We start from the raw sequence: 13,935 nt of genomic DNA on the forward strand, positions 1-13,935 counted from the left end.
AAACATTTACTTATTGCTTAGTTTATTTTATGTTACGTTTATTTTATATAACAGATACAAAACTTTATTTTGAGTAGTTTAAATTTAAATTCAATTAATAAATGTATAAAACTTAACATTTGTTTTAACACTAAACTTCACTACAGTCAGAAATTTATGAAAAATCAATATCAGGTAAGTAGGGGGTCTACCAAAAACTGAAAAACATGGCATGGGGTCTACGACACAAAAAAGTTTGGGAACCTCTGGACTAGACCTTTCTTCTTGATTATTTAAAAGGTGTATTTTCATTGTACAATTTAATAGAATTGTATCTGAAGATCTGATCATCTTACCGTCATGAATAATAGATAAACAAATGCTTGAGATACACTGCCAATGCTGTACCGATGCAGGGCCCTATACACCATCAGGTGCAAGTAAAGGAATGGTGTTCAAATATTGATTTACTAATCTCTTTCATACCTTGCTAGGACTCGGAGATGGACTGTGCTGATTAGGTCCTAAGGCCAGAGCTGGATCTCCGGGGTAGGGAGCAGGTCGCCCTTGCAGCTCGGCCAAGAGACATTCCTTGTGGATATCAGACTTGATGAAGCGAGGGTAGCTATCAAACTTCATCAGGTTTAAAATCTGTTTTTGAGCCTGAAATACAAACAATAAAAACTTACGGGTAATGTGGTAGGTAGCCGGGTGATTATAAATCATCAGTAATGCTGGTCGAATATTAAATTTCATGTTATTAAAGTCTGAATATAATATTTTGGCAAAACTCAAGTCACGATGACATGAATAAGTTGGATGTGTTGTATTTTTTAAATTTTTATTTATTACATAAGCATTTTATTGAACATTCATTTAATTCCCGCCAAACTGCAAAAACAGTTTTTTTGCAGGGATGATGTGCAGCGTTGCTTTGTTACTATTTAATTACAGTTTGGTGAATAGAAGATACCACTGTCTCACTTGTAAGTTATAGGCATCAAATTTTATAATAAATGTTTTAGATTTATATTCTGACAATTTAAGACATTATGATAACAATTCAAATAGTGTCATGCCAAAAATACACATTTTGTTCATTCCTAAATAATCAGAGTTTAAAAAGTAGGTATGATCCACAAAATGCATGTGACCTAAAATGACAATATTTATAGTCGGAACTCAAAAGATTTAAGTAATCAAAATGGCAAATGAAATATATTACATATACTATGATTTTTTATATTACATGTACTATGATTTTAGTCTGGTTATTGACAGGTGAACAAATAAAGAAGCTCATTTAAACCTATAAGAAAACATCATAACACGTGTGCAAGCATGAAGCTTCTCATTTCTGAAAACTATATTATATATTGTTTGATATATTAATTATAGATTGCATTGATCGATATTTTTCAAATTTAATAAAAAAATAAAATAAAACAAAGAATCGGGTTGTGGTCCAGTGGCTAGTGTCTCGGACTCACGGACCAAAGGTCCGTGGTTCGAATCCTACTCTACCCCAACTTGATTCCCATTTTCTAATAATGAGTTATTTACAACTCGTTGAAAATGGCCCTCAAAATTAAATATTTGGGTAAATCATAAGAAGGCAAATATTTCTTTAAAAAAAAAAACAGCACGTTTTAATTTTTTATTGTAGCAATAAGTTATAATAAATACACATTTAAATATAAATTTTAGTTTAGAAGAATGCGGCAGTTAGTAGTGTAGTAACATAAAATAAAATAAAAAACAAACAAACAGTAAAAGAACTAAAACCTTAAAATATATATTATTTATAAACCAATTCATTCAAAAAATATTCATATTCATTTAATAATGTGAATAAGAAACACAAAAAACAAGACAATTTGAATTATTTACATCCTGGATTAAATAACGATATATGTCTTTCTGATTTGTGAATTGGTGGTTGCGTGAGAAGAAAAGAAACAAAAAAAAATGTGAAACAAAAAATATTCATAGTTGAAAAATTAACAAGCACTCATTGGGCGCCAACTGTCGTATAGAATGGGCGCCCAACGTGGAGACAATAAAAATCACCTGCAAGAAGAGGTCTGGCGGGGCATCGGCCAGCCGGTCTAAGGCCAACTGCCTGGCGTGCGCGTCCACGTTGACGGGTTCCGGAGCGCCCTCCGCAAGGTGCCTGGCGTGCACGGTGCGCGCGAGCTCCGGCCGAGCCAGGGGCGAAGCGCGAGCGTACCTCTCGCACGCCGTCCAGAACCGGATGTTCTCCGCGCTGAACTCGCGCTCCAGGAAGGCGGAGAGCGCGTGCACGCCGCGCGGGTCGGACAGCAGACGTTCGAGGGACGCGGCCCAGCAAGCGGGGCCCGCAGCGGGCTCCAGAGAGGCCCCGCCGTCCGCCTCGCATTGCTGTAGACAAACATCTTTATTAAACAAAAGGAAATTTAATTATTTAAAATACATTATTAAGCTTTTCCACAATTTACCACAAAATCTACGCCAAGAAATAAATTACGGAAAATTGAAGAATAAATTAAAGAAAAGCTTCTTGACATAATTGACATTAACCGAATTTTAAAAATGAAGATGTATGTATAATATGTGCCTGTGTATATCAATTTATAAATTTTGTATTTTTTATTTATTGTAGTATTTTGTTTCTTTTTTATATTATTTTGTAAACTTGCCAAACACAAGAGCCAAACTCTTTTTTGGCAAGTTCAACCTTAAGTGTTCCATTTTTTTATTATGTATTGTTGTTTTATGCTAATTAAGGTTTTTATTGAAATATATATATATATATTATGAGGTTAATAATGTAATAAACGCGGACGGAGGTGTCTCGGGAAAGGTGGAGGACAACAATCCATTACGTGTTAAAGACAAAGAGGGAGGATGGTGGTGGTGGAAGAGAACGACGCAGATTATATACGTATTATTTATACTTTTAGAAATTTACTCTTGATTATTTTATCGGTACGGCATCCACGAACATATCATTGGAATATTATTTCAGGTTATTTTTTTTTAATTGAGAAGTTTCTGTTATGAGTATCATTTAATTCGTTTTAAAATTATCGATAATACCTACTACCCACTGACTGAAAAAAAAATCAATTATAAAAATATGTCGAAGGTGAAAGGAAAAAATTACCAAGCGACATGGATTAAGTTTATGGAAGAGCAAATTAAAGATTAAAATAATAAATTAATAAAGAGTCTCGTATTTTAAAAGTTTATTTCAATTATGTAGGAAGCACGCGAAAAGAATAAGTACGTATGAGATTTTTTAAATATATATTTTAAATAAAAGTAGCTGAGTTACTTTTTCCTTTCCAGCATCGATATTTATATGTGCTGCTCTGATACTGGATTTTAATTTATATAAAAAAATCAAAGGATATATTTATTTGCTTAAATATATAAATATGATGAAAATATGTGTTTGTTATTGATGCCTGCCGCTTACCTATTTATGGGGACTTGTATTTTGATTTAAAAAAATTGACTTGTATTTAATTTATTGTATTTAACTGTATGTATTATTCTTTGTTAAGATTTTTTTCAACTACTCGAATCCTAAATCATATGATTTGGGAAACATAATAATACTCTAAGGCAGTGTTTCCCACGGTGGGGCGTACGCCCCACCGGTGGAGCATAACGCCTCAGAGGTGGGGCACCACGCTTCAGAGATGAGACACGTCGGTATTCTACATATAAAGGGGAATACTCATCGGTCATACAAAAAATGCCTGAGATGTACTAAATTAAAATATACTCCAAATTGTACTTAAAATATAATGAAACCCGTTACAATTGAAATAATTATCTGAAAACACAGAAAGTGTGCAAGGTGTAGGAATAATGGCATGGATTTGCAAAGAAACTAACACAAAATATCTTAATATACTTTGCATGCCAGAAAATTATTATTACCCTTTCCCTCATCGTATTTGGTGGAATGTGGTTTTAGAGCCATAAGCGATTTACTCATTAAAAAACAAAATCGATTGGAGGATAACTTATAGAGGTATAGAGGGGACCTAAGACCGAAATTAACTAAGTTAGACCCGGACATCAAATTTCTTTGTAGCAAAAGCGTAACTGAATTTAATCATGAATTTCAATTGTCACTCATGTTTTATTATTGTTTTCATTTTTATTTTATTCTGCTTAATTACGTTTTCAATTTGTGATTAGTAATCATTTCAGTTATAATATATGTATTAGAATAGGTTTTATTTAATTTCATTAGGGGTTTATATGTTTACAAACATATTACAATATGATTTGAAAATTTACCTGCTGTTTACTTAAAAAAGATGCCGGGGGGGCATCTGACTTTTGAAAAGACTACGGTGGGGCATGGCATAAAGAAGGCTGGGAAACACTGCTCTAAGGTATTTGGAATGATTTACGATTTCACTCCGTTGTTTGTTATCAGGCAGTCTCAACCGCAGATACGTGTCATTTTTATGATAAGATATTATGTAATCAAAATCATTATTCACGTAAAATATTCGCGTCATAAACACGCCCAATATCAAAGCGTTCAACACATTTTACTTAAAGTCTTTTTATGAAAATTATTTTAAAGCTTTACTAAATAGGTAAAAAGAATATAAGTACCTATATTATATTATCGGTTATTTCCATGATAGAAAGTTAAAGAAAAAAGTTAAATCTGAAAGGAAATTAGCTGAAGAATCAAGTTTAACTAGAACACCTAGCTTATTTAATAATACTTTTCACGGAAACTTTCATTTTTATACTAGTTTATCGTATTGTACAAGAAAAGTCAGATTAATTACGGTGTTTTTATTCATTTAACATTATGTACAGAAATTTTACTGTGAGGCAAAAACACTTGCAAATTTACAATGGAATTGATATAAAAATAACACAAACGAAGAAAAAGAATTTATATTGTAAACTAGACGGGTGCTGACAAGAACTAGGGACATATATCATTTTTAAAGTTGATTTTCTTCGCAGTAATGTTAATGAACGCTTTGGATGTATGCGCGTGCCATCAGAGTTCTGTTGAAAATTCACTGATATTATCATTTCTTTTTTTTTTGCACCACAACAGGCCAGGAGGCCCAATAACAGTAGTGAATTACATCACAGAATACCCAGGCTTGAGAAAATTCACATTTATTTTTTTGTGTTCTCACCGGGAATCGAACTCGGAACCTACCGTGCGTGAGTAAAGCGTCTTGATCACTACATCACGAAGGCCGCCGTTCTGTATCCGTTGAGTAGAATAAAATATTTTAGTTAGGTATTTTTTAGGACCTTCCCCCGAAAATGCCTATCAAAATTTATTAATTTATTAAGTATGGAGTTTTATCAAGAAATATCTACAAAAACACATCAATATCAAATCAAAGGGGTACGGTTTGAGAGTTAGTAGTTAGGTATTGCTAGGCTCTTGGAAAATGGTTTGGTAATAAACGAGCGATTTTTAGGCTCTCGGGGAACGGATTGGTGATAAGACGGCGATTTGTAGGCTTACCTTGGTGTACATGTCATGTTCCGAGTTGGCCAGGCTGCCGGGCCGGCGTGCGGGGTGCGGCCGCTGCTGCAGCGCCCGCCCTGAGCCCCCCGCCCACCGCCCGAAAGGGGACCCGCCCGAGCTCTGTAACAATACAAAACACTATTATTAACCTATTCAGAAATAAATAATTTATGCATCGCAAATACTTGAAAGGCAACAGATTTATACCAGGAAGATAAATCACGACTTGTTGCGCATTATTCATTAAAAAAAAAATTAAACATAGACAAAGCCTCCTCTTTTATCCTAGGAATGTATGTCAGGACAGACGTGTGTGGCGATCCATCCTCTAGCACGATGGTAGTAGTAGCAGTGCTTTTTACGCTGCAATATTTCACTGTCTCTGAATTCGCACCTGAAGCGTCAAACTGATCATCTTAATACGCTGCATTTGATGTAGGTACCGATGAAGTGCCCTATACACCAATTGGTGGTAGGGAAATTATGGTGATGATCAAATAGCAGATTTTCACAATAAGGAAATACCGTAATATATATTTTTTACAATTTTAAATTAATAAGGGTCTATGAAAAACTGTCGAGTAAAAAAAAAAAATGATGCTTAATGGTAGCATAAAAAATATTTTCAAATTCCCGTGAAAACGGTCCATTACATTAGCCACGCTCCTAATACGTCACGATTCGGTTAAATTTTGAACTTTGTGACCGTTTAAATAGAACACCATGCTAAACATGTCGTATTTTTTAACAATTCGATTTTAAATGTTATGTATGACAACATTTCTCCACAAAATCCAAATTGATTGTGAAAATACAATTAATTTTTCTAAATCCATTTCACATATTTTTGTTGGTATTCGTAGTATGTGATATTTCCCTATCAATAGATTGAATGTCTCATGAATATCGTATATGGATTAAGCGTAAGACACGAAGACGAATGTCATATCAACAATGTTTACGATCTATTCTATAAGAGTAAGACACAATGCTGACGCCGACGCCGCGCCAACGCGACGCGACGCGACGCGACGATGACATCATCATTGAAATGTTTTTTTTTATGATTTCCCAGAAATAGTTAAAAGGTTAGGGCAATGAATTGCTGACAAAATCGAGTAATCAGATTCAAAAGAGCCGACGAGAATGATAATTACAGTTCCACAAAATAGATGGAAGCATTCATGTTCAAAGATTAGTTGGGCATTTTTAAACGAAAATTTATTAATACAGTTTATATAGATACAGACATTATTATAAAGAGACATGTTCAGGTAATTATACGATTTAAGTGTGGGCGGGAGATTCAAATCTATACCCTTTAAAGTAATGAAACATTGTGGTAATATAATATTCACTTAAGAAAATGTAAAATTTAAAAATCTCAACCATGTGTTGAGTATGTCGAAATATTTGTAGACAAGGATTGGATTTTACCCCTAAGGGAGTAAATAAGATATACATATTGCAACACAGATGAAGATTAATCAGATTGAAATTAGTTGCAACAGAGGGAAAACATTTTGAAGAAGTGAATATTGAAGTCTGGGCATTTACAGGGCTTATGACACAAATTGGTTCACTAACCGCAGCATATCTTGATATTTTTTTTGTCACGTGAAGGTAAAATGATCAGTCTTACGTTTCAGATGCTAGTCCAGGGACTATGAAATATTCCAGTGTAAAAACATAAGTAATAAATAAAAAATAAGTGGCTACAAACAAAGTTGTTTTATTAATTTTACTATAATGAATAACCACAAAGTCAGTGCTTCAAGTATACATTTTATACCAAAATAAATAGTTTAATCTTAATTTACATTAAATTAAATACAACGTAAATATAATCAATTCAATCAAATAACAGAATCCAACTCAATACAGGACTTTGGTCCCATGGAGTTGGGACTCGTGTGTTAGGAATCGTAAAAAGATTATAATATTACTGTTAAAACAATAAAAAATTGTGTGCCCTACAGGCAAAAAAAGTGAAAATAAAAGGATAAAAGGGTAAAAGTAGGATAGCCGTACTTTTATATTTTCGGTATATACCATTCATTATATTTTAAAAACACTCCATTTGAATTTTACAAAGGTCTTAATAACTATTGGTTTTCTCTCGTTAGACAGATATTTTCATATGGACATAAATGAACTTAACAATCTCTCAGCTTCATAATTAATTAAAACGCCGTGATAATTTGCAAAAAAACTTTAGTACTAAAACAAGTAACCAATGTGCATATATTACACATAAATATACGAGTATACATCTACACTTCACTTAAGATGATATGAATAAATATTTGTTACAAATCAATTTAGATTTGTTAAAACTTTGGCCAGCCATTATTCAAAACTAGTGATATATAGTTATCTCAGAACTAAGCAATCGATAAATCCTATATTATATTGGCGTAATTCCTACATGATTATTTTTAAAAATGTGTATGAGATTATTTATTAATTTTTAAGATTTAATTGGCTCTTCTGTAAAGTTGTAAAACTGTATGAATCAAAATTTTAAAAGTGTGTGTTTTTAATGCCATCTGAATCTGATAAATAATTGTAATACCTTTTTAACAATTTATTTTAGTAAATACACAAAAAAAAACGGATTTGATAAATATACGGTAAAAAAAATACCAAATACACTACAGTTCCGTTTAACCGAATCCCGTTTAACTGAATTTCCGGATTAATCGAATCACCGAAATACTTTTTTATTACCGTATTCAATACTGATTTCATACAGTTAGGGCCGCGAAAAGGAAGAAAATAAGGGCCCAACCATTCAGAAGAAACTAGGATGTTCGAAGACCTCATGGTGTACCTTGAACAACACGAGGAAAAATCTTCTGCTGAGCTGCTTCTCATTAAACGCCTCAGAGATCGAGCTGCAAAGAAACGATCTTCTCATATGAAGCAAAAGAAAATGTATTTTTTTTCATTTTCTCGATTTAGTTCTGTATTCCATCACGCAGGAATGTTTTGATATGCCAAACATTTCAGCTATGTACATATTTTCCGTTTTAACCGAATTTTCGTTCAAAGCCTTCGAATCAAAGCCTCATCAGTCCCATCAAATTATGTTAAACGGGACTGTACACTGTAGTGTAAATGAAACATTAATTTTCTCAAATGTTGATTACTGCTTTCTTGCTTGGAACGGCAGAACATGTCGCTTAGTAAATTTTGTCTTTCCACTGTCGAAATTAATGTTCATTATTCATTTCTAATCGAACCTTGAAAATGATTTGTATGTATCATTAACGGTATATCGTTGTATTTAAAGTTATAATGGCCATAATCAATCAATAAAAGAAACAAAATAATAACAATTGTAAGTTGTATTTAATTTATGATCTGAGAACAAAAAACCGAAAAATCCTAACCGCTACTTGACCTTATTATTATAGTTGGATAATTCATATAGGGCAATTTTTCAATAAATAAATATCTCAGCACGTCTTGCAGCTACAGAGCGCATGGACGTTAAGAAATCTAGCCCCCATTTACATTATGTTTTTTTATTTTTTTATTAAAAGAAAACAACAGCCATTACAACAAAAAAATAAATGTCCACAAATAAACCAAAATTATAGGCCAAATATATTTATCTATACATTACTAAATACAATGTCAAAAAAAGAAGAAAAAAGCGTACATTGAAATAGCCACTCCACATTATTCCACAAGTAAAAAATAAATAAAATATTACAATAATAATGAAATAATAAAAAAAATAATAGAAAAAGTTTTTTGTTTACTCAGACTTAAAAATCCTTTCGCCGGCGGATCCATACGGAGTAATACGAAGCTATCAGTCCTCCCTTCTTTCTTCTTTCAAACAAGAGAAAATAATTACAATATTAAAGTGCACAAAAAAATAAAATATTAGGTAGGTACAGTTAGATTAAATTATAATTATTATTTTTAATAAGGGTTCTAGCATTTTCTTTAAATTTGTTTAAAGTGAGGAAATATATATCTAATTTGACAATGAAGTTGAGTGTTTGAATGATATTAATATAAATTAAAAGATATTTAAAAAAAAAAATAGGAGTTGGATTATGACGGTCTTGCAGCTACTGAGCGCATGGGCGGTTGAAATTCTAGACACCATTTATAAAATTTAGGTATTTGATAGTTGATAACATTTACATATTGAAGCTAGAATCGGGTTTTGGTCCCGTGGCTAGTGTTGGGGACTCACGGATCAGAGGACCGAGGTTCGAACCCGACTTTACCCCAACTTAATTCCCATTTTCTAATAGTGAGTTATTTACAACTCGTTGAAAATGGACCCAAAAATTGAAATATTTGGGTAAATAATAAGAACGCAAATTTTTCCTTTAAAAAAAATAGCAATCGTCTTGCAGCTACAGAGCGCATGGACTAGTGGAATTCTAGCAACTTAAAATAATATCAATAAATTTACAAAAAATAAACACTGAGCAGAGTAGATCAAAGATAGAAGAAATCTTATTATAGCCCCAGGCTAATTTGAAAAGTCTCTTATTGAATAAACCATGGCAATATAATTTGCTACTGTAGATAATATTTATAGGAGTGCATGAAATTAACTTTCAAAATATATAAAGCAGTAAGAAAGTGTTTCTGTGTTAATGGCGTCCGAAAGACTGAAAACAATTAAGTACTAGGAATATAACATACATTTAGAGCGTATCTTGTTGTGAGATTCAATAAATTTTCATATCGCGTTGAAGATTAAATGGCCATATACAATATAATAAATTTTATAATGATATGGCTATCTTCTATCTACGCTCTTCGAGTAAGAACGAGAAATGTAAAGACTACAAGACACAGAACATTCTAAACATAGGTAATAAGTGAGGTGAATCATGTTGCCTATACGGACCACTAAAGGAAACTACATAATATGGTACAATATAAATTATTAGGTTATAATATGTATCCAGTCTATAGAAATCAAGATAACGGTAAGGTTGGTAATTTAAAAAAATCAAAATAAGATGCACTGGACAACTGTATGTACACAAGATGGGAATAGAAAAATGCATTTCTGATACGTAAATAGTATTCTTTTCCAGCGACAAACGTGTTTTTGTGATAAGAGAAGTTGAACGAAATATGCAGAATGTACATTTAAAAAATAAGCGTGACGCCATTAATTTAATATCTCCTGTCATCAAACAAATGGCGTAGAGCATTTGAGTGGTCTCGGAAAAAAGCTTCAGGGTTTAAATTAATGATGAAACGGATAAAGGTTTGGCTGGATACTGGATATTTGGCGAGCCTCTAGGCCGGATAGTAAAAAAAAATCATTTTCAATAAACACTTTTAATTTCCCGGTTAAATTCTTTTTTCTAGAGTGTATACTGAACTCTGACGAACGTTTTCATGCAAAAAAAGTCAATTGTTCAAATAATAATGGTTACTTTCCTTTTCCCAAACACGTTCGATATCAATAAATGAATTTAGTGGCGTTAATTTCATGAATTTTTCGCAGTTTAATAAATATTGGGTATTCGCAGGATATTAAACTACTATCTGGTATCCGGCCAGATATCAAACTACTATCAGGTATATTAGACCGGATACCGGATAGTTATAAGATATTCGTTTCATCTCTAGTTTTAATAATATTAAGGTATAAAAGTTAATTCACGTAAGTTTAATTCAGAATAAAACAATTGTGTGACTAGAAAAAACAAAGTTAAATTAGAAAAAAATATGAGAGAGCTCTAGCCCCCCGGAAACGCAGAGCAATCCGAATAATTCAATGAAATAACTACCATATTTTTTATAATTGCAATGTAAAGATGGCTGCCTTTGGCATTCAAAATATGTATACTGAATTAATACGAGAATCTTGACGGTGACAAATGAAATATATTTTAAAATGCGCATATGAGAAATCTTATAGCTACGTGGTCAAACAAGAACTAGGAATATAAACTATACTAGGAGATCCATAGAAACGGGACATGACTTGTATTGCCTTACTCGATCTTGCAAAAGCGGCTCGAAAACGACAAAGTGAAGGCGTTCTACGAATAAATCTTCGCTCGACGATAAAATAGAGATTAATGATCGAACGTGGTAAAAACAAAGATCATTCAATGCCCAAAGGGGTAGATAAAATGATATCGGTAACACGGAGTTATAAATTTATTTGACCAGAGACGAATGGTGGGCGATAAAGCCAAATAATTGGAGTGCGAATGTTTTAGTACGAGTAATACTGGTTGTATTACAAGGCTCAGGAAACTGGTAAGAAAACGGATATTTTTACAATAATATTTTTATTTTTTTATTTTTAAATCACATAATATGCTAAATTACAAACCAATATTCTATTTAAGCACGAAGGATAAGCCAAACAAGCAAATCAGTTCGGTATAGTGGAATACTTGTAAGGATCTATCGGTTCCTATATTGGCAATGCCTGTTCTAAGGAACCAATATGTTGCTGCGAAAAAATACAAGAACGTACCTATTTGAAATGCAAAATATAAAAATGGTTAGATTAGATTGACTCGGAAAATACTGTGTCGTATGTAGTACGATACATAAATATTTGGAACACTTTATTTTGTATGTGAGTGCTACATTTTAGAAAACGTCTTAATTTTGATACAAAATAATTAAATTTCCATTCGGATTCTGTGCGCGCAATCGCGCATACAAATAATACGGAAAAAAAGATCGTCATAATATTTTTTATGACATCGTTAGCATCAAATCCATTTTTTAACCGAAATTTTTTTTTTTCTGATTTAGAATATGCGTGCGCGCATGCAGAGTATTGTCGCATAAGCATTTATTGCGTATCGCATATTGCAATATTGCACTTACCCACACAGACTAATATCAGAACAGAATTTCTCGCACAAAGTTCTTTTGAATTTTTTAACCAGATTCTGATGACGGTAATGAGGCTATAAAAACACATAGATGTAATGAGCTCACCATTGGTTCTTGATAGCTAGTTAACTTGGATCAACGGATAAAAAATATTACAAAAGTTTTTGATCAATCCTAATATGGGGAAGACGGCGTAGTTAAATGAGTGCTACACGATGTTTCCTCATCAATCATTGGTAATGTAATACAGTTTTTTTTAAATCATGAAGAGTAAAAAAATGTGTCTTCGGATTATTGTGTCTGCGTGGTTCCGGGTTTAGTTTATTTTGTGCATCTATAAACTACAAACATATAATAATCTATCAGACAGACAGGTAATATGGAATAAAAACTGTATAACTAACTTACACTTATTTAAACATTTTAGATCAGAAAACGTTGTTAGTATTTTTTAATCTGTTAATATCAGAAAACGTAGTAAAATATACCAGGCGAGAAAATAAAAATAAATGATATAAAAATAAAATAAACGCACTTTGATTTTAACCACTTGGTATTTATTTATTTACCTACCGGTTTCGAAGCTTTACAAGCTTTCTTATCAAGGTATAATTTAGTAATTAATATTATCCCATTTAAGTGTCTACTAAATACAAATTCTAATACATACGGAGGTAATAAATCAACACTTCCCACTGTCTAATTTTAGAAGTGCTAATAATCAAATTTGAACCCCCTCACACCTCACTCTATACCTTTACAAACACAAAATTCTACATGACACAAAGACTTGACTTATTACCTCCACATGAAGGTATTCGATTTAGTATTTAGAAAGTGAAAATTATAAAATAGGATAATATTCATTACCTTGATAAGGACGCTTGTGTAGCTTCGAAATCGGTCGGTAATTAAATAAATATTCAGTAAAATACATATAAACAACTTTAATTATAAACAATTATTATTTTTATTTTCTACTGACTGGTTTCAAAGCTACACAAGCTTCCTTATCAAGGTATACTTAACTAATAAATCTTATCCTATTTTATATAACAGTGATTACTAAATGTTATCGAATAAATTAACACCGAACATATGGAGCTAATAAGTTAGTGCTTCAAATATATATTTCAAAATATTAAGTGGTTATATTTTCTATGTAATTTTAATCTTCCACTTAGATCATATTTAGTGAAAACAACAATCAAATTGATATAACGACGAACACAAGTAACGAAGCTAAATCAAGTACGAATAGGAATACGATTAATTTGATCTACCTGAAAATTATCGAAACTGGCAGAATTCGGGTATTTTTCACACATTTTTTTTTTTTGTAAATACTTATTTGTGTTCATATGATTTACCAAACTATTTCAATTTTGGGTCCATTTTCAATCTAATCATGAGTTGCAAATAACTCATTATTAGAAGATGTTTGACAGTTTATACGTAATATGTAGGTTTAGATGCGCTGTTTGTCACCATTACACGGCTAAAGGTAAAATATATTATCATTGTATTACTTTTCGTATATATCATTATAAGATTAAATCATATTGTCTTCGTTAGGTAGCTGCTCC

The 13,935-nt window shown here is 32.1% G+C and overlaps 1 protein-coding gene across 1 annotated transcript in view; it reads right to left on the reverse strand.

Annotated features, from left to right (window-relative positions):
• Positions 1-465: 465 nt before the first annotated feature.
• Positions 466-13,935, reverse strand: part of LOC148271646 (regulator of G protein signaling 21-like) — a gene marked incomplete at its 3' end in the record, with an annotated part of 30,026 nt that continues 16,556 nt past the window's right edge. Inside the window, exons 2-4 of the mRNA XM_088241121.1 lie at positions 5,492-5,614; positions 2,050-2,379; positions 466-642 (exon numbers count right to left, since the gene is read on the reverse strand). Coding sequence (XP_088097247.1) covers positions 466-642; positions 2,050-2,379; positions 5,492-5,614 — 630 coding nt within the window. The remainder of the gene's footprint in view (positions 643-2,049; positions 2,380-5,491; positions 5,615-13,935) is intronic.

Source organism: Micrasema longulum, unplaced genomic scaffold (assembly GCF_059751315.1).
Source record: "Micrasema longulum isolate JH-2025_06_02 unplaced genomic scaffold, ASM5975131v1 h1tg002754l, whole genome shotgun sequence".
Taxonomy (NCBI): domain Eukaryota; kingdom Metazoa; phylum Arthropoda; class Insecta; order Trichoptera; family Brachycentridae; genus Micrasema; species Micrasema longulum.